We start from the raw sequence: 21,250 nt of genomic DNA on the forward strand, positions 1-21,250 counted from the left end.
TTTCAAAAATCTTTTATTGGGCACATAGTGCCAAGTTTTCTGGTATCAACAATCATATAACATTGGAGCCCTAACATGGTCTTAACATATCAAACAGATAATATATAGAAGACAGTATAAAAAGGTAACACAATGTGTGCAGAATAATTTCTTATAAAGAGAAATAAAATCTTTAATCAGAGACATTCATCACATGAGGTTAAGTTGAAAACAAGCCAAGACTGTATAGGTAAGTGTTATAAAAGCTGTTGGTCCGAAACCCCAGTGTACCCCTTATTATGCTTTTGATTGTTATGCAGAACAGTGTGGGAACAACAGTCTACATTCAACCTGTGGTTGAGTGCCTCTAGAGCAGAGTTCCCCAACCCTGTCCTCAAGGCCCACCAACAGTACATGTTTTGTAGAAAACCACAAACATTCACAGGTGAGGTAATTAGTGTCTCAGCAGAGTCGATTAACCACCTTTGAGGATTTCCACAAAACATGCACTGTTGGTGGGCCTTGAGGACAGGGTTGGGGAACACTGCTCTAGAGTGTGAGACATCCAGAGGTCTTATACTTTCTGGAAGTGCGAGGTCCTGTCATTTAGGATAGCGATGAATTGTTCACATACTATTGTACCATTCATTCTGTCTATTACTTTACAGTAAGAAAGATATGGAGAGTACCACTTGGTCACTATGTGGGTCTTAACAGCTGTAACTATGAACTGGATTAATTTGTGTTGGGCATGTGGGATAGAGTCCTATTTCAGGCCTAATAACAGGATCTGAGGATCAAGTGTAATGTGGCGATGAAGAATTGAGTTCGTAAGGGACTCAATTTTGTTCCAGAGGTGTGTGACCTTTAGGCACAAAAACCATATAGGACAGATGGTTCCCGGAACCCTGCACCCTCTGAAGCACGGATCTGGAACCTTAGTGCTATCAATTTTATTTAGTCGGTATGGAAGTACGTAGACACGGTGTAGTAACAGATACCTCCATGTTGGCTGGCTGCATACTGCCTTTAGAAAGGGTTTCCAGGCATTGGGAGTGTAGCTTTATGGTAAGGGTGAGTGAAGTTGGGCGGTGGACTATTAAATACGGAATATAAGAAAGAGGGACCTATGATCCATGGGATCATTTTGGCAAGTGCTCTCAAAGTGGGTTGGTTGGACTGATTTACCTGGCTTGGCGAGTTTCAGCAGAAAGTGATGGATTTGCCAAGCTCTAAGCCACTCAAGAATTAAGCGATCTTTTGATGGAGATTATAAGCAATGAAAAATAAAGACAGTTTTAAAACGAACTGCTAACTAAAAAAATCGGGGGATCATTTTGTTTAATGCTTGATGGAATTCCACTATAAAAACTTCCAGACATTCATGAAGGCTGTTAAGTGCATTATTATATAGACCAGCTTTATGAATACAAGTCATGGATTACTGTTCTGAATAGTACAATAACGCCTCGAGATGTGCAATATCCCCACAGGTGTGTAATATACTTTTTTTTTTTTTTTTTTTTAATTTTAAGTAATGGAGGCTGTCAGTGATGGCTTCTGGCATTCATCAGCACCTAATGCACTATGCTGCCATTACACATTAAATCAAGCCATAGTCTATCGCTGAAAGAGGAGAAAACTGTTGAATGACAACTCCATATATACAAATTTCACTTTACCGGGATTAAGTGCTGGAGTGGCGATGCCTACTAAGCATTAACGTAAAATGTATCACCAATAGTTTATATGTTTAATGGTTATATTCACATGTCATCAGATAATCCCCTGCCTTGTGGCGCTAAGAGCATTACTAGCAAACATGAGAAGATTCTCACCAGAGCTGGAGGATACACCCATTGTCCTGACAATGCTGGCGTTCCATGTCCTGACAGCACCTACAAGTTACACAAAGCAGAAAGAGATACAAGTGTTTAGATAATTCATTTATAAATTAGCCAGGTCATCAGCATGTATTCACAGTGATGTCATCCATTCCGCGCCTCGTTCAACAGACTCTACACTGTGCAAGACTGTACCAGTGCAGAGTGGAGGCAATTTAAGGCAGCAGGAACAGCCATCGTATCCCAGGAAAAAAACATATTAAAATTAAATACTTGTTCTATTTACATAACATTTATTGTACTGTCCACGTTTTGTTTTCAGTGAATTTTATACAGTAAATACTGCGAAATCTGTTTCAGGCATTTTCCATCCTCACTGCCTCTGACTGAAGCCAATCCTGATGTCATGTCCTCCCTTACTTTTTTTCTTCTCCAAGAAACTGCACTGTCATATCTAGTTTGCTTTGTAAACACACATGAGCATAGATTGTATTTCTGCAGCTTCTGCAGAGGGGTGAGGTGTATTTCCCTTTTCAGCCTTGTGTCACAGTCACCTGCCCTCAGCCAATCATTGAGGAGCAGGAATGTGGGATGGGAGATAACAAGCTTCCCTCTCCTCTGCAATGTACCAAATAGAGCTAGGCTGACTGTGATAAGATTTATTACAACAGAAACATGTACGATTATACTGGAATTCTTGCAATGCAGGGTCAGGTTGAAGACTGCATGATAAATACAGAGCAGTGGGTAAATGGCTGACAGTCCCGCTTTAATGGAAATCTGAAGCTCCTACATTCTTCACTGAAAGCTGGAGGAAACATCCAAACACTGCAGTATAGTCCACCAATCGGGCATAACTCACTGCATAAATGCCACCTATTCCACTTCACTCGCAGATAAAGTACATCAGTGTGAATCAACAGAGCATGCATCAAGACAGCTTTTCTGTGGCATCCGGATTCCTAACTACAGTTGTGTTCAAAATTATTCAACCCCCAATGCTGTAAAGGGTTTTAGGGAAATTAGTGTACATTAGAAATTGTGTTCAGAATGAAATCTTACAAGGACTTTTTAAAGAACCAAATGCTACTAAAATGACATCAATTGTTTTTGTAATACAGTATTAAATGTTTTTTTGTGATTTCTTCATTGACAAAATGATTCAACCTCTTTAAGACTAAAGGTGGCCATACACTGGTCGATTTGCCATCAGATTCGACCAACAGATAGATCCCTCTCTGATCGAATCTGATCAGTGAGGGATCGTATGGCCACCTTTACTGCAAACAGATTGTGAATCGATTTAAGCCTGCAACCGATCACAATCTGTGGAGCTGCCAAACCGCATACATTACCTGTTCCGGCTGGCGCAAGTCCCCGCTTTCTTCTTCTCCGCTCCGGCTACTGAACTTCCTATCCAGGGGAAGTTTGAACAGTAGAGGGTGCTCTACTGTTTAAACTTCCTGCCGGGACAGGAAGTTCTGTGTAGCTGTGGAGCCCGAAGCGGAGAAGAAACGGTCTGGAGCCCGAGGCGGAGAAGAAGACCAGGGGACTCATGCCGGCTGGAGCAGGTAATGTATTACCGCTGTATTGCGTCGGTCGTCTGGCATTCGAACGCAGCTAACGACTCACACCCGACCTGCCGGCGGCCGAGAAAAATCTTCCGCACGGATGGGTCGACGGGAATAATCGATTTCGGACGCAAATCGATCGTTCTGTCAGCGGTATGCGCTGCGATTTCACAGCAGTTTCGATCACTGTGATCGAAACGCCTGTATATCGGCGGGAAAATCGGTAGGTGTGTAGGCCCCTTACCACTCTTAAGAACAGAGGTTCATTCAAGTGTTTTCAATCAGGTATTGAAAACACCTGTGGATGTTAACGACCAGCAATCAAGCATAATAAGCACCAATTAGGCAGATTTAAAATGACTTTGATACTCAGCTCCTTCTAGACATTTACTGGTGTGTTTACAAACATGGTGAAGTCAAGAGAATGGTCCAGGAAGACAAGAGAAGAGGTGATTTCTCTTCACAGGAAGGGCAATGGCTATAAGAAGATTGCAAAAATGTTAAACATACCAAGAGACACCATAGGAAGCATCATTCGCAAATTCAAGGCAAAGGGCACTGTTGAAATGCTACCTGGTCATGGCAGAAAGAAGATGCTGACTTTGACTGCTGTGCGCTACCTTAAAGAGACTCCGTAACAAAAATTGCATCCTGTTTTTTATCATCCTACAAGTTCCAAAAGCTATTATCTTTTACAAGCTGGATAAATCCTCCTCTGAGCTGGCTGGGCTTTCACATAATGAGGAATTACATACAGGCACAGCTGTCTGCACTCTGCAGGAAGAAATAGCCTGACACTTCAGTGGAAGATAGCTGCAGGGGGAAAGAAACACACAAATGCTCTTTTGAGATTCAAAAGGAATGCTGTATACAGCCTGCTTGTGTATGGATGTATTTTCTATGTGTGGACATACTGTACATCAATCTACTTCCTGTTTTGGTGGCCATTTTGTTTGTTTATAAACAAACTTTTTAAAACGGTTTTTAACCACTTTTAATGCGGCGAGGAGCGGTGAAATTGTGACAGAGGGTAATAGGAGATGTCCCCTAACGCACTGGTATGTTTACTTTTGTGCGATTTTAACAATACAGATTCTCTTTAAGCGCAAAGTGGAGAAAAGTCCCCATGTAACTGCTGAGGAACTGAAAAAAAGACTTGTCAAATGCGGGTACTGACGTTTCAGCTCAGACAATAAGGCGCACACTGCGTACAGAAGGCCTCTATGCCAGAACTAACAGACGCACCCCCTTGCTGTCTCCAAAGAATAAGAAGAGTAGACTGCAGTATGCCATAAGTCATGTGGACAAACCACAAAAATTTTGGAATAGTGTTCTGTGGACTGATAAAACAAAATTAGAACGATTTGGGCCCATGGAGCAACGCTATGTTTGGAGGAGGAAGAACAAGGCCTATGAAGAAAAGAACACCTTGCCTAACGAAGCATGACGGGGGTCAATCATGCTTTGGGGCTGTTTTGCTTCTGCAGGTACAGGGAAGCGTCAGCGTGTGCAAGCCAGGTACCATGAATTCTCTTCAGTACCAGGAGATATTGGATGAAAATGTGATGCAGCCTGTCACAAACCTGAGGCATGGGAGACGTTGGACCTTTCAACAGGACAATGATCCCAAGCATACCTCCAAGTCCACTACAGCATGGTTGCAGATTAAAGGCTGGAACATTTTGGAGTGGCCATCGCAGCCACCAGACTTAAATCCGATTGAAAACCTCTGGTGGGACTTAAAGAAAGCAGTTGCAGCACGCAAGCCTAAGAATGTGACTGTACTGGAGGCTTTTGCCCATGAAGAATGGGCTAAGATACCCGTAGATCACTGCAAGACACTTGTGTCAAGCTATGCTTCACGTTTAAAAGCTGTTATAACTGGAAAAGGATGTTGTACAAAGTACTAAGAATGAATGTCACTTGGGAGTTGAATAAAACTGATAAGGATGTGAGCACAGAAAATACATTTGTGGTTATTTCATTATAAATGTTATGTTATATTTGTCTGACTTACAAGTGCCTCTTAGATTTAATTGTAAATAAGATGACTGAAATGATCAAAATCAATGTCAAACTGGCCAAAACACTTAATTTCAGTGGGGGTTGAATAATTTAACACAACTGTAAATGATAAACCTTTAAAATAATACTGGCTAACTGGTGAGCACTCTTGTAGCAATCGGGTCTGTGGTTTGACCCCTGCAATGCACCATGACTGTTCAACTATTTTTGTGTGTGCATTAGGACCAAAAGAGAAATCACATTAAGCTTCATACACACACGAAACTAAAGTTGTTTGAAACATCCAACCGACTGCAGATTTTGCCATGGACAACAATCATCTGCAAAAATGTAGCCAATGACTGACTACGCACGATCGACATCAGGCATTTTGCCAATCCATCCGGTGGATGACTGTTGGGTAGATATCGCGCAATCGGCCACGTGTACAATATCCTTTAAACGACTTTGTTCTACTGAATGTGGACATGTTGTGCATAGTGTTGATACCAGTTGCGTGTGCAAGATTTCAATAATTTGTTGTTCTCAATATCAGTGTGTTGAAACAACAAGTCTTTTCAATTAAATTGCTGGTCTAGTCGTTTTCCGAGACGTTGCCTGTTTTCCATGACTTTTGTTGGGCATGTGCATGGACCTTTATGAACCTTAGCTGAGTGACTCCTTATTTCAGATTCTCAGGTAATGCATTCTGACCTTACTGTAGTAATTCATGGCTTTGAATCCTGTACACATGTCCAACTTAGGTCACCTGAAATAATCATGCCTTTTTAAAGTGTGTACAAGAGTCCCCTAATGCCACCTTAGCAGTTTAGCATGCAGGAAAACTGTGCTGGAAGCCATTTTCCACCGATGTTGCCGGCAGCTCTCTTACACCCACTCTTCCCCTCTCCACAGAGTAGAGCTTGTTTCTTAGCATGTAGCCAGGTAGCATGCTTGTACAAGAAGCAAAATCTGTGGTACGGCTGTCAGGTCGTACGATTGACACACTGCTGTTTTACTGGCATGCAGTTGCTTGTCATTTCCACTGATATATTGCACAAAAGGTGGATCAGCGCATCACCAGGCCGCTTCCAAATGGCCTACAATCAGAGGTGCGCTGAGCCCCCCCCCCCCCCCCCCAGAAACTGCAAACGCACCTTAACGTACTTAACAAGGTGCATGCAAGCTGTTACAGGAAACCAACATCCTCCAGTGGTAGACAGGTTATGTGTATGCTAGGTGTGTATTTTATCCCACAAGTGGGGCTTGCACTCTCTTGCAGGTAGGCACTTATCTGTTTTCAAGTAGCGCTGTTCAATTTCTTTGCCGTGTACTAATTTCCATTGATATGTTTTAAAGGGACAATAAACAGAATTATTTAGGGGCAATAAACAGAATAGATACCTGTGTCTGCTCACATCCCATACCATGGAGAATCTAATTACTTCTAACAAACAGAAAATCACCCCAACTACAGCAGAGACATCCATGAGACAATAAAGGTCTGCGGATTATTAGCAAAAGCTTCTATCCCAGTGAGGACTGGTGCACACCTAAAAGCGCTAGTGTAATCGCAAACGCGTTTTGAAGAAGTACATTTTCTAAGCTATTTCAGGCATGTACCTAGCGATTTTCTAGTTATGCCTAGTGATTTTTGGAGCGCTTTGGTGTAGCAATTATTTTATTATATAAAAGAAGGGGAATTTATTAAAACAGGCAACGCGTTTCATGGAGGTCCGCCTTCCATTTTATCAAGTCAATATTGACTTGATAAAATGGAGGACGGACATCCGTGAAACGCGTTGTCTATTTTAATAAATTCCTGCTTCCTTTATACAGTCCCCGGTGACTTGTATCAATTTACTATAGTTCGCCGTGTTGCCAAGAAGCGGCTTTTTGTATCCAGCTACATAGCGACGAAGTGCTAGCCAGACACCGCTCCACTGCTTCACTGGTATAGGCTATCAGTGAGAGCAAGCTCTGACGCACACCACCGCTCCATACGCCACTTTGCGACTACGTCAGAGGACCACGTGGGCACTCGAGGAGGTTCGGAAGCTTGACCCCAGCTGTTTGAAAGAGGGACACACGCAACTCAGCTGCTACATGTTACAGCCACTTTCTAAAAAGGTGAGACCTGTCCTGGATAGGACTGCATGATACCATTCGTGAGGATCTCAGAGCGTTCTTTCTTTTCTCCCTTACTTGTCCATCCCATACATTAGCACTTTGAAAAGAGCTTGGCTAGTGTTTTTAAAAGCGCTTAGAAGCGCTCTTGGTGTGCACCAGCCCTTACTGCTGACCGGCCTTTTGTTTATGCATAATCACAAAAATACAGAAAATACACAATATTATGACATTCTAGTATCTCTTCCTTTAATTATCAGCCCATTCCCATGCTGCTCAAGGCCAAACTCTGAACTATGTTATTTACACTGTAAGCAAGTTTAAAAAAAAAACACAGAATTGAAAGAAACATTGTTTCCAACAACAGAATCTGTAAAAAACTATAAAGATTACAATTGTCACAATATTTACTATCCACACATTCATTCCCAACTGTGAGAAAAAAAAAAAAAAAAGAGGTAAAAGCTCACCTAACTCCACATTCATAAAGTCTGTAGGAAACGCAAGCTTGAGGCTGATAAAAAAATAAAAGTGACCTCGGCGATCGGACCCCTCCGGCAGCATGTCCCCTTAGGGACAAAAATAGGAGGAGAGTCCGATCGCCATGCTCCTTAGCTGGGCTGTGCAGGAGGCTGAAAAGCCTGCACAGCCCAGTGCAGAAAAAAGTGCCTGGTCTTTAGGGGGGTTTAACACTGCAGTCATCAAGTGGTTAAACTAAGCAAAAAAAAAATAAAAATTAAAAAACACCCACTGCCAAATAGGAATGTTCAGAGTTGGTAATAAATTGTGGTTTAATGAACATTTCCTATTTCGATCTAGAAATTCGAATTTCCCCTTTTTTAAAAAATTTTTTTGATCCGATAGGTTGGAAAAGTCAGACCAATTTTATCAAGAATTGTATGGTGTATGATAGATTTTGAAATTGTATTCAACCAGAAAAAATGTATGGAACTATTCAGTACATTTTTATCTTGATTTTTCTAACCAAGTTTACGATCTTTTATCCCGAAATTGAGGCAATATCAAAAATAAGTGTGTGGTACCTGGAAGGTTTTGATTGAAACTTCCGATCAATCGTAAAATTGGATCAGAATGCTCAAATCGAATCAAAATTAAAAAAAAATTGTATGGTATGTGGCCACGTTAAGCGCCTCTGAGGAACAGTAAAGAATTATTCAATCTGTATTAATTACTGCAGAAAATGTAAATATACAATCATGATGACACATAACTAGGCTGCAATGAGGTGCTTTTAGAGATTTGCTAACATTTTAGGCTTTAAATCTTAAGACTGAAATAAAACAAATTTGTGGAGTGGAGAGGAAAAAAAAACACATGTGATTTGTATTAAGTGTGGCCAAACCTTCTCCTCATAAATTGAACGAATTACACATTGTCAACATGAAGCTGAACAGTACATTACGCAGTGCTCACCAACAGACACAAAGCATTCGTGACAAACGTTATATCAGCTTGTCATTTCTGGCATGTATACAGGAAAAAGTCTGAGAAAGATGTATGTTCACCTTTAAAAAAAAAAAATGACAACAATAGTGCTGTTTTTCAACAGCTTTCAGCGTAAAGAGAGCTGTCAGAGTTATCAACCACACTGTTTAAGTGGAGGTCTCATAAGGTGCCTGTAAAGTATTTGGTTATGTTCCAAATCCTGAGGGATGTCCTTACAATTTGCACACCTACACTGTACAGAGGCTTCTGCCCCAAACCTCCATGCTGTCTGCAAACCAATGACATCATCACTACTGGCCAGTTCAGACTAGAGTACTGATGCCAAAAGAGGCAAGTTACAGACATGTATGCAACTGAAGGCGGCCCTTGAAACGTAATATTTTAGAAAGGGAATCTTTTTTATTTTAGATTATTTTAGATTTGTTATCTTTATCACAGTAAATACTAACATTTATTTTGGTGTTTTTTTTATAAAAAAAAAAAACTAAAAAGAAAAGAGGTAAACAAACCATTTTACATTATAAAGCATGTTTAAAGTGCACCTGAGACAAACAATAGGACCGCATTTATACTTATCTGGGGCTTCCTTCAGCCCCCTGTGGACTGTGGGCTCCTTTGCCATCCTCCTGGGCCGCCCGATTGTCCGCTAGTCGGGCCTAGTTTCATTGCTCCAGTTGGCTAAGTCATGCTGTATTGCACATGTGATGGGGGCGTGCACAGCCAGGCCATACATGCGTGGTACAGCTTGACTGAGCCAACTGGAGCGAAGAGACTGGGCCAGCCACCGGACGATGGGGGCTGTCTGGGAGGGCAGCAGGGGAGCCCACGGTCCACCAGGGGGGCTGAAGGAAGCCCCAGGTAAGTCTAAATGTGGAACTATTGTTTGCCTCAGGTGCACTACTTTATTGCATCTTTATGAAGTTTAAAGGACCAGTATCGCAAAAATTGTAAAATTTAACCACTTCCCACAAAATGGACATTTATAAGCATCCTATTTGTTTTGTACACCTTTAGTGCAAATAGGACTTTTATATAAAAGGATATTCTGCCAAAGTGTAGGTGTGTGCATTTTAACCCTTCAGACAATGGAATGAAGTGGCTAAACTACAGTACATGTGTATGTATACACATAAAATGTACATTTGTTCCTGAATAAAATGCACTATACATTTTTTCCCCATGTTGCTGTAAAAATCTGACAGATCTGACAGGTTTTGAGCTTGTCCATCTCCTCATGGGGGATTCTCATGGTTTCTGTATTTTTAAATACACTTACTGAACGGCAGTTGCGCAATCCAACTCCCAAAACAGCGTGCAAACGATTATGGTGGCTGGATGGCATCTTTATATAGTTCTTCCCATTGAGTGCTTTTAAAAAGAATAAATGAAATACTGAGAATCCCCCATGTAAGGATGGACTAGTTAAAACCTGTCTGACCTGCCAGATGTTTGCTACTGACTGTAAAGTCACAGCAGCATAAGGGAAAAGCAATGTATAATGCATTTTGCTATATTTCTTAGATGCATGTGATAGATGCGTTTTAAATTTCACAAATTTTTGTGACAAAAAGGTCCTTTAAAAGGTTTTCTCCTCCATAAGCACGCTTAAAAAAAAGTTAACAAGTAAGTGACAAGAGGATTAACTGGATCTAAACCTATCACTCAAAAAGAAAGTTCATTGGAAAACCATTTAGGAAAAAAAGTTAATAAAATTCCTATTATGAATGCGTCTTCCGGGTCCATAAATACATACCGGTACATTTTCCCAGAGAGAATCAGACTTATTACACACAGATTGTTAAAGCTTTGTAAATGCTATAACTAAATTGCTCTATAAGAGCAAAATTTGAATGGCATGGCAAGTTAATAAATCAACATATCTACCAGTAGCTGGGCCTGTTCTGGCATTTTATCTAAACTTTGGGACTTGTCCGATCTAAAGAGAGCTGCCAGGTGAATACGGCTGCTTTGAATGCCTCATAGCTACCAGTTTGGTTTCCAGAAATTACAGGATTGGCAAATAGTCTACATATTAGCTGGAATGGTGGTTAAAAATGATGAAGGAAAACTGCACTTTTGCATCCAGTCTTCTAATAGGACAGTATAGAAATGTGCGAGATCACGCTTTATCTTGAAGTGGAACTATTATGTCACCAAATTGTAAAGGTCATTTAGCAAATAAGCTGAAAGAATAGATCCTAAAGCCAATAGACCATAGTCTAAAAGTTTTTATTGCTAAATTAGTAGTACCATCTCATTCCCTCACCTTGTGAGCCGCTTTGCTTTGAAGATAACTCCACAGGGCTCTTGAGCTCTGGAGCTTGCGGACGGACATTGCCATTGGTTGTGTTGGGGGGACTCTCAGCACATACTTTAGTCACCGCCGTAACAGGCATGTGTGGCATTCTGACAGACACCGTAGGGGAATGCTCTTGTGCAGGAGCAGGCGGTGAATCTTGCACGACTTTAGATTTTTCTGTCAGGTGTACAACGAAAACAAACAGGTAAGTCACACTAAACATTTACAACATGAGTAATGATTTTGAACCTTTTTTTTATTTATTTATTTTTTTTAGCAATATGTAGTGAGAAGCCTCTGTAAGGTCCAGAGGCTTCCCAGATCCTCCTCAAGTCCACCACTGCAGGCCAGGACCTCTTCTTAGTGGCCGTGTTGCTGTCCTCAGTGTACAAGCACATCCATACTGCCCTTCAGGTCCCCACATGCCCAGTAAAACTAAGTTGCTTGTGCACAGAGCATAAAGCTATGCATGAGTGGCTTCGTTCTACTGGGCATGTGCAGACCACACTGGTGCATGCCCAGTAGCGATCCACTCGTACAAGTGCAGGGCGTGGCAAGGAAAACATGCAACAAGTGCTTGTAGAATATGTTCAGAGGGACCCAGTGCTGAAATGGAGAACTGGGGAGGACCTCTGGACCATCCATAAGCTTCCTACTACTGAGGTAAGTATCCAATTTATATAGACCGATTCAGGTACAATCACTTATTCAAATTCTACCTCGGTTTCCACTGTTCATATTTGCAATCATAGAAAAGCAACTCAAATTAAAAAAAACAAAACAGGTGCCCAAATCATTGCATTCCCTCTTCCTACCATCATTCTGTACTCCAGGGGCTGCCAATAATCGTTGCTGTAGTCATTGCTCCATAGTAAATGACAGTGCATGCCATGCAGTGGTTGTTGATCACTAAGGAGGTGTGGCTACACTGGGGATCACATGACTCAAGGCTGGCATGACATGGAAGGAAATCAAATTATAACGGGAAGAAAATATTGTTGCTAGCTATCTTGACCACTTTTGTAAAGATGGCTAGCAACAATATTTTCTTCACCTTATAATTTTGTGTCTAACATTCATTGTTTTGGGGCCTCATGCCCTGGAGGGAAATATATACTGTAGGTATAGTAACTGACCTTTTGTTATGAATGGAAGGAAATAAAACAATCCACAGTCTACTCCACAAAAAGGGGCAGTAGCAAGATGCAGGTCACAGAAGGCATCTACCACCCCTGCAACATTCTAACAACAAATAAGGCCTGGACCTTAACATGAAACCGGGGTGAGAGTGATATGGAGGCTGCCATATTTATTTCCTTTTAAGCAATATCAGTTGCCTGGCTGTCCTGCTGATCCTCTGCCTCTAATACTTTTAGCCATAACCCCTGAACAAGCATGCAGCAGATCAGGTGTTTCTGACAATAATTGTCAGAACTGACAAGATTAGCTGTATCCTTGTTTCTGGTGTACTTTAGACAATACTGCAGCCAAATAGATCAGCTGGGCTGCCAGGCAACTGGCATTGTTTAAAATAAAATAAATATGGCAGCCTCCATATACAGCTCACCTCGGGTTAACTTTTACCAGTAAGGCTGGGTTCACACAGTTCAGTTGCCATCAGTTTTGTATGCGTTTTCTATGGCTTGTTTCACACATAAAAGGTGTACATTTCCGGTCCAGTCCTGTCAGTTTTGTATTAGTTTTCTATGGGTGTTCAAAGACATACAACAAAAGTTGTATAGGTGATACCTTTTTTGACTAACTGCACAAGAAATCTTGTATAGTCATTAATGCTATCACCTAAACAACTTTATGTTGTATGTCTTCGGATTCTCTCCTTGACTAATACTGGACCACACACAACTGGCTTTTCTATGGGTGTACTCACACATAAAAGATGTACAGTTCTAATCCTGTCAGGTAAAACTGATGCAAAACTGACAGGACAGGACTGTACCGGAAATGTACAGATATATGTGTGAACCAAGCGTAAGGAAAACGCCTTGGGTTTTTTTAGCCGGAGTAGTCAGCTACATTTTGGCTAATAAAGCATAAGGCCAGGGTCTCACTTACCAGAGTTTTCCCCATAGAACATCGTGGAAAACTCATGCGATTCTGCTAAGTTACCCTGGTTACTGATTGAAATCCGGGCTGTTTGTTGTGTATGACAAGGAGGATAACTGACCCACTCCACTGTGGAAAGGTAAGGTAAGGAGGAGGAGGAGCTAAGGGATGTCAGGTGGTGCGGATGAAACTGTCAGTGACCTGCTGCACCTTGACGTTTCTATCTTTAGATCGCAAAGACTAAGCTTTTTTTTTGTTTTGTTTTTTTTTTGTCATTAACCACTTGTCGACCGCCCACTACCAATAGGCGGAGGCAAAGTGGCACCCCCAGGACCACATAACGCCAATCAGCGGCGGCACCTTTGGGACTAATTAGCCGGGGATCGTGCATCCGCTGGCATTAGGCTCCGCCCACCCGCAACGTCAACCTGCCAGCCATTTAGCAGTGCCGGCGGGTTGTAAACAGCCCGATCTCCCCGTACAAAGTGTATAATACACTTTGTAATGTATACAGAGTATTATACAGGCTGCCTCCTACCTCCTAGGAGGCAGCTGTGTATGTAAGTGCCCAAGCACACTGATCCTGCCCCCCTGCCCCCTAATCGCCCACAGCACCCCCCCGATCACCCCCTCAGACCACTGTTTGCACCTAATCACCCCCCTAATCACCCATCAATCACCCCCTGTCACTATCTGTCAATGCTGTATTTTAGATCAGGTCCTAAACTACACTGATCACCTGTCAATCACCCATCAATCACCCCCTGTCACTGCCACCCATCAGATCAGACCCTAACCTTCCCCTTGCGGGCACCTGATCACCCGCCTACACCCTCAGATAGCCCGCAGACCCGCCATCAAATTACCTCCCAAGTGCATTGTTTAGATCTGTTCTCCCCTCTAATCACCCATCAATTACCCATCAATCACCCCCTGTCACCACTACCCATCAGATCAGACCCTAATCTGCCCCTTGCAGGCACCCAATTACTCGCCCACACCCTCAGATCGCCCTCAGACCCCCCTTGATCCCCTCCCTAGTGCATTGCTTGCATCTGTTCCCCCCTCTAATCACACCCTGAGACACCCATCAATCACCTCCTGTCACCCCCTAGCACACCTACCCATCAGATCAGGCCCTAATTTGCCTCGTGTGGGCTCCTGATCACTCGGCCAAACCCTCAGATCCCCCTCAGACCCCCTTCCGATCGCCTCGCCAGTGCATTGATTGCATCTATTCTCCCCTTCAACATCCCTGGCGGTAAGCCTGTGCTGAGCACGGGCTATGTCGCACAGGAGGATTTCTCAGGCCCTGCTGGGCCGATTCGCATACATTTTTTTTGCAACACGCAGCTAGCACTTTGCTAGCTGCGTGTGCATTCCGATCGCCGCCGCTACCCGCCGATTAGCCGCGTCCCCCCCCAGACCCCGTGCGCTGCCTGGCAAATCAGTGCCAGGCAGCGCTGAAGGGTGGATCGGGACTCCTAATGACGTCACGACGTCGATGACGTCATCCCGCCCCGTCGCCATGGCGACGGGGGAAGCCTTTCAGGAAATCCCGTTCTTTGAACGTGATTTCCTGATCAAAGATCGCCGGAGGCGATCGAAGCGGGCGGGGGGATGCCGCTGCACAGCAGCTATCATGTAGCGAGCCCTAGGCTCGCTACATGATTTAAAAAAAAAAAAAAAAATTACAAAAACACTGCTGCGCTGCCCCCTGGTGGTTTCTAATAGACCGCCAGGAGGGTTAATCACCCCCTGAGACACCCATCAATCACCTCCTGTCACACCCTAGCACTCCTATCCATCAGATCAGGCCCTAATCTGCCCCCTGCGGGCTTCTGATCACCCGGCCAAACCCTCACCCGCCCCACCTCAGTTACAGAATTTTTTTTTCTGATCACTACTGGTCTCTACGACTTAATTGTGGCTGAGACCAACCGTTATGCCACACAATACACAACCGCCAATCCAAGACGCTACCATGCTCAGCCTTTTCCTTGGAAACCACTCCAAGTTTCCGAATGTAACATTTTTTCGGTCCTTCTCCTTAACATGGGTCTAGTCAAAAATAATGTATTGCGGTCTTATTGATCTACGCACCCAATACATCACATGCCCATGTTCTCTGCTGCCATGTCCAGGTCACGATTTGAGAACATCCTGTGCTTCCTGCACTTCAGTGCTAATACAACCTGTCATCTAAGAGGCCACCCTGTTTTTGACCAGTTCCACAAAATTCGGCCTCAGACCACCTGTCATTAAAATTTGCAGATGCTTATACCCCTGAACAGTCATTTTGAGGCATTTGGTTTCCAGACTACTCCTCACAGTTTTGGGCCCCTAAAATGCCAGGGCAGTATAGGAACCACAAAAGTGACCCCATTTTAGAAAGAAGACACCCCAAGGTATTCCGTTAGGTGTATGATGAGTTCATAGAAGATTTTATTTTTTGTCACAAGTTAGTGGAAAATGACACTTTGTGGAAAAAAAAAAACAATAAAAATCAATTTCCGCTAACTTGTGACAAAAAATAAAATCTTCTATGAACTCACCATACTCTTAACAGAATACCTTGGGGTGTTGTCTTTCTAAAATGGGGTCACTTGTGGGGTTCCTAAACTGCCCTGGCATTTTAGGGGCCCTAAACCGTGAGGAGTAGTCTAGAAACCAAATGCCTCAAAATGACCTGTAAAATCCTAAAAGCACCCCTGTAAAGCCTTTAGTACTCATAGGACTTTGGGCCCCTTATCGTGGTATCGCCGTACTCAGGAGAAGTAGTATAATGTGTTTTGGGGTGTATTTTTACACATACCCATGCTGGGTGGAAGAAATATCTCTGTAAATGGTCAATTGTGTGTAAAATCAAAAAAAATTTCATTTACAGAGATATTTCTCCCACCCAGCATGGGTATGTGTAAAAATACTCCCAAACCACATTATACTATTTCTCCTGAGTACGGCGATACCACATGTGTGACACTTTATTGCAGCCTAGGTGCGCTAAGGGGCCCAGAGTCCTATGAGCACCTTTAGGCTTTACAGGGGTGCTTACAATTTAGCACCCCCAAAATGTCAGGACAGTAAACACACCCCACAAATGACCCCATTTTGGAAAGTAGACACTCCAAAGTATTCAGAGAGGGGGATGGTGAGTTCGTGGCAGATTTTTTTGTCACAAGAAGAAATGGAAACTTTTTTTATTTTTATTTTTTGTTACAAAGTGTCATTTTTCGCTAACTTGTGACAAAAAATAAAATCTTCTATAAACTCACCATGCCTCTTAGTGAATACTTTGGGATGTCTTCTTTCCAAAATGGGGTCATTTGGGGAGTATTTATACTATCTTGGAATTCTAGCACCTCATGAAACATGACAGGTGCTCAGAAAAGTCAGAGATGCTTCAAAATGGGAAAATTCACTTTTTGCGCCTTAGTTTGTAAACGCTATAACTTTCACCCAAACCAATAAATATACACTTATTGGATTTTTTTTTAATCAAAGACGTAGCACAATAAATTTGGACAAAAATGTATATAGAAGTGTTACTTTATTTTAAAAATGTCAGCACAGAAAGATAAAAAAATTATTTTTTTTTTACAAAATTCATGTCTTTTTTGATGAATATAATAAAAACTAAAAAAATCACAGCAGCAATCATATAGCACCAAAAGAAAGCTGTATTAGTGACAAGAAAAGGAGGTAAAATTCATTTAGATAGTAGGTTGTATGACCGAGCAATAAACCGTTAAAGCTGCAGTGGTCTGAATGGAAAAAAAAAAGTGTCTGGTCCTTAATGCTGGGCATACATGGTTCGTTTCTCCTTATCAATCGAGCCGCGGTGGATCGATTCTGCGGGTAGACGATAGAAAAAAAACGAGCGGCAGATAAGCACCCGCGGGGACGAGCGGGAATCGATCCACGCGGACGAGCGGGAATCGATCCACGCGGACAAGCGGGAATCGATCCACGCGCCCGTGCGGACGAGCGGGGACGCGCCGGCATCGAGCCAGCGGCTCGATTCCGGCGCATAAATGCACAGTGTATGCCCGGCATAAAGGGTTTTAAGACTGCAGTCCTTAGGTGGTTAAAGCAATTTTAATAGCTTTCAAAAAACTATACATATGCTAATTTTATTGCTTTACCAAAGTGAATTTTAAGTCTTATTTTTAGAGGACTTCTATTTGTTAGCTAAAGTGATGCCTCCTCCTACTGAAAAAGCAAGTCTGTAACACTGTCATTGCGTTGTCCTGTGGTGAAAGATACTCGTGTGTTTATTCTTTACATACCAGGCATGGGTTGGTGTCCATTTTCCACAACTGGACTGCAAGCTGCTTTTGGAGCATCCACAGCATTGTGTGCCTCTGGCACGACGCTCTGCCAAAGAAATGAACCAAACATAACGTCAGGCTGCAGATTAGCAATCACATTGAAGGCATGAGGGTACAGATTATGTCAACTCAAATAATAGTCACATCTTAAAAGCTTAGTAGTAGATACACAATTTTCACTCTGGTCACAAGCCTACAAGATTTCACTTGGCCTACAGTGCAGAGTAAAGGGATTACGATAATACTACCGATGCTAATTTGTTTTCCACTTATCTTCAGTTATGCTCCTTTGAACTGACTATACAAACCATAGTATATTTAGGATCACTTCATGTGCACATCAGTTTCAAGTTCATAATATATATAGGCTCCACCTTAAAGAAGACTGCTGCCTCAGAAGGGTATTTCTTTAACTGAACAAAACCAATGGCGACACAGAGTAATGCTTATTTCTAGTATATGCTAATCTTTATTGTATATGTGTAGGTGTGGTTTTAGGCGATTAATGTCTCTGATTTTTAATATGCCATTTTTTTTTTATTAATAAAATTTGACACTTTTGTACAGAGCCGGTGCTTCAATAGAGTCAAAAGGGCAATTGCCGCAGGGCCCCAGAGCCTGTAGGGGTGCCCAAGGTGTGTCTCCCCTCCCCTCCAGCTATAGTAATCCATACATGCTTGCAAGGAACGAGCCGTGGGGAGAAGTCCGTAGCATAGGGCACGGTGCTGCCTCCTGTGTCCTGCCTGGATTAGGTAAGACCCCAATGTGTGAACACTCTTACACTCTGGATTTGTAAGGGAAAGGAGGAGGGGAATAATGAGGTTCCCAGCAATGCTTTTGGGGACATATGATGGACACCTAATGATTTTGTGTGGCTGGGAGTGTGGTGGGTGGGTCCTGCTAGTCGGCTCAGAGGCTGCAGGTGGGGGCATTGCATTTGTGAAATTACGTACCTGTACCCACAGTGTGAGATCATAGAAGACAATCGCTCATAAAAGAGAAAATTGACGGGTGTCGGAAAAATTGCGTAGCGGTTTTGGGCCTTTAAACCACTCCTGCAAGTCGTACCATGTAATGGAACAAATGACTGATCAGTGCTTACAGGGACCTTAGGGAAGCTGCATAGAAAGAATATATATGGGAATCTCCACGTGTGTATAGTGTTCTGGAGTTACCCAACTGTTCAGTCTCTGTTTGGGAAATTAAATGGAATGACAGGCTATCTGAACGCATCTGCCCATGCATGCCAGGCCTGAGACATATCGTTTTCTCTGCACAAAACCTCTGATTATGTAGATCATTATCCCATGCTCAGTTTTTACTGCACAAGCCTACTTCAGGGTCACTTCAGGGTCTTTTGTGAGACTGACAGCCTAGACAGTTTAGCTGACAATACAGACAGATCATTTCATTCAAGTACTGTGTTATACTTTTTATTTTTTTACAGAACACAAACCTATGCAGACACTTGGATGTTTTATGTACATCCTCAAGTGGAAATTTTTTGTGGAGCTGTAGTCTCAGGTCATTCACAAACACCCCACAACAGCACTACATGAGTTATTCAAGCAGAAGTCTTGCAGAACTCGGGCAGTTACTATCAATTTGAAAAGTTTGATAACTGGAAAATACAGTTTTATTTTAGGTCTAGTACACATGGATGCTTTCAAGGCATTTATACACAAACACACACACACACACACACACGGCCCTATTCACAGTATGGATTACAACGGAGAAACAGAAATGTCAAAGGGTCCTATTTTAAAGAGTACCTGTAGGGGGAAAAAAGTGCCCCTATGGAGTATTCACCTCTGGAGGGGAAACCTCTGGATCCTGGAGTGGTTTCCCCCATCCTACTCCTCCAGCCCATTCCAGCGTTAAGCCCCCGAAAAATCACTTGTGGACAGCTCACGCTTACGCATAGTAGTGCGGGTCGGTAAGAACCCTGCCAGAAAAAGCAGGGCCCCTATCAGATTCATGCTATTGTGCAGGTGTCATCTGTCTGCACCTGCGCAGTAGCACTGCCCGTGAGTGGGCCTGTGCTACTGCAGAGACGCAGTGCAGCCATGCTTCGGGGGTGCCAGCACTGGAATAACCTAATCGATGAGGACGGGGAAGCTTCTTTACGATCCATCAGGGTTCCCCTCCTGAGGTCAGTATCTAAATCTGCTGATGGCACATCTGAAAGGTTTGATGAGAAAGTTAAACCGCTCAACCGCTGTATACCTGCAAGTGGGGGGTCAGGTCTAAGCAGCCAATGCTAATGATTAATTAATTAATTTTATTTATTGTATTATTACGCAGCGCTGGACATTAGTTAAGGTTGCAGACAATATTTAGGGGATACATACATTACTAAATATGAAAAACAGATGACGCAGCAGAGTAGAAGTACAAGATGATGCTTAGTCACTGGATCGGCACATGGGGATTAGGCAACTTGAGTTCACTCAAGAGTTCAATCAGATCCATAGGATGAGTGTACGGTAATGGAGGTGCGTGAACAGGTAGGAGACATAAGGAGGAGGACCATGCCCGAAGGCTTATAATCTAGAGGAGTTAGACATATTGATTATGATAAGGATTAGACATATTTTCAGGAAAAAAGACATCTCAACTCACTTGTAAAGTGCATAAAAATATCTTACAAAAAGTGGGTTGAGCGGTCTTTTCTTGAAAATAAACCTCACGGATAGGAGCCTTTCAGATATGTTCTGATTTGTCTGTTCCCTTGTATCCACTGCAGTGACATAATGCAAAGTCCCACGTTTTCTACATTAGACGGAAGACATATAATAGCAATGCATCAGTGGGAATATCAAACAGGGCAGCCTATACACTTTGTGATGTACTTGAATATCATACATTGTACACATTGCTGAAATTGACTGGCAGATGGATCCGGGATTGCTCAGTGACGCAGCCACATGAGCGAGCGTTACCTGATCAATCTACCTACCCGTGGTAACACGTGACAGCACAAGACGAGCGCGAATAAGAGCTCAAGCGATCGCGGCATTTTGCGCCAGAGGCGTCGGGGATCAAACGTACCCACGCCACAGAATTGCGATAACAATTGCTCGTCGTGCAAAAAAAAAAACCTACCAGTCACAGACAAAAAGGGCTTCAAAGATTGTGACGTGGGTACGTAGCTTAACACGTTTATGTTAATGATCCCTTGAAGTTCCCAGCAATGAGGAAAGCAAATGGCGAAGTGGTGCTAGAGTGGAGCCATAAACACAAGTCTGTTTTACATTTAGACCCAAGGCCAATTTTAGACCACACTGCATCTTGGCTTGCTAATGTAACTACATCTACATCAGTGTGTTCCTGACAACTTTACAAACAGACTCCTCAGCAGTGATAACACACAAGCACTTAGCTTTGCAGATAGACAAGGAAAGCTTGGTGTTTTGAAACTAGGCAACAATATGGTTTATACACATTCCCAACAGATCTGGAGTCTGAATGGATCTGCTTCCTCACTAATGAGAGAGGTGGTAATATGGGATTGTATATAAAAGGCTGGTAACAAGTACCTACTAGCTCCATCATTCCACA

At 42.7% G+C, this 21,250-nt stretch overlaps 1 protein-coding gene across 1 annotated transcript in view; it reads right to left on the reverse strand.

Annotated features, from left to right (window-relative positions):
- Positions 1-21,250, reverse strand: part of SMTNL2 (smoothelin like 2) — a 163,285-nt gene that overhangs the window by 51,569 nt on the left and 90,466 nt on the right. Inside the window, exons 2-4 of the mRNA XM_068270102.1 lie at positions 17,645-17,732; positions 11,259-11,468; positions 1,818-1,877 (exon numbers count right to left, since the gene is read on the reverse strand). Of these exons, the coding sequence (XP_068126203.1) occupies positions 1,818-1,877; positions 11,259-11,468; positions 17,645-17,732 (358 nt within the window). The remainder of the gene's footprint in view (positions 1-1,817; positions 1,878-11,258; positions 11,469-17,644; positions 17,733-21,250) is intronic.

The sequence above is a fragment of the Hyperolius riggenbachi genome, chromosome 2 (assembly GCF_040937935.1).
Source record: "Hyperolius riggenbachi isolate aHypRig1 chromosome 2, aHypRig1.pri, whole genome shotgun sequence".
Classification (NCBI taxonomy): domain Eukaryota; kingdom Metazoa; phylum Chordata; class Amphibia; order Anura; family Hyperoliidae; genus Hyperolius; species Hyperolius riggenbachi.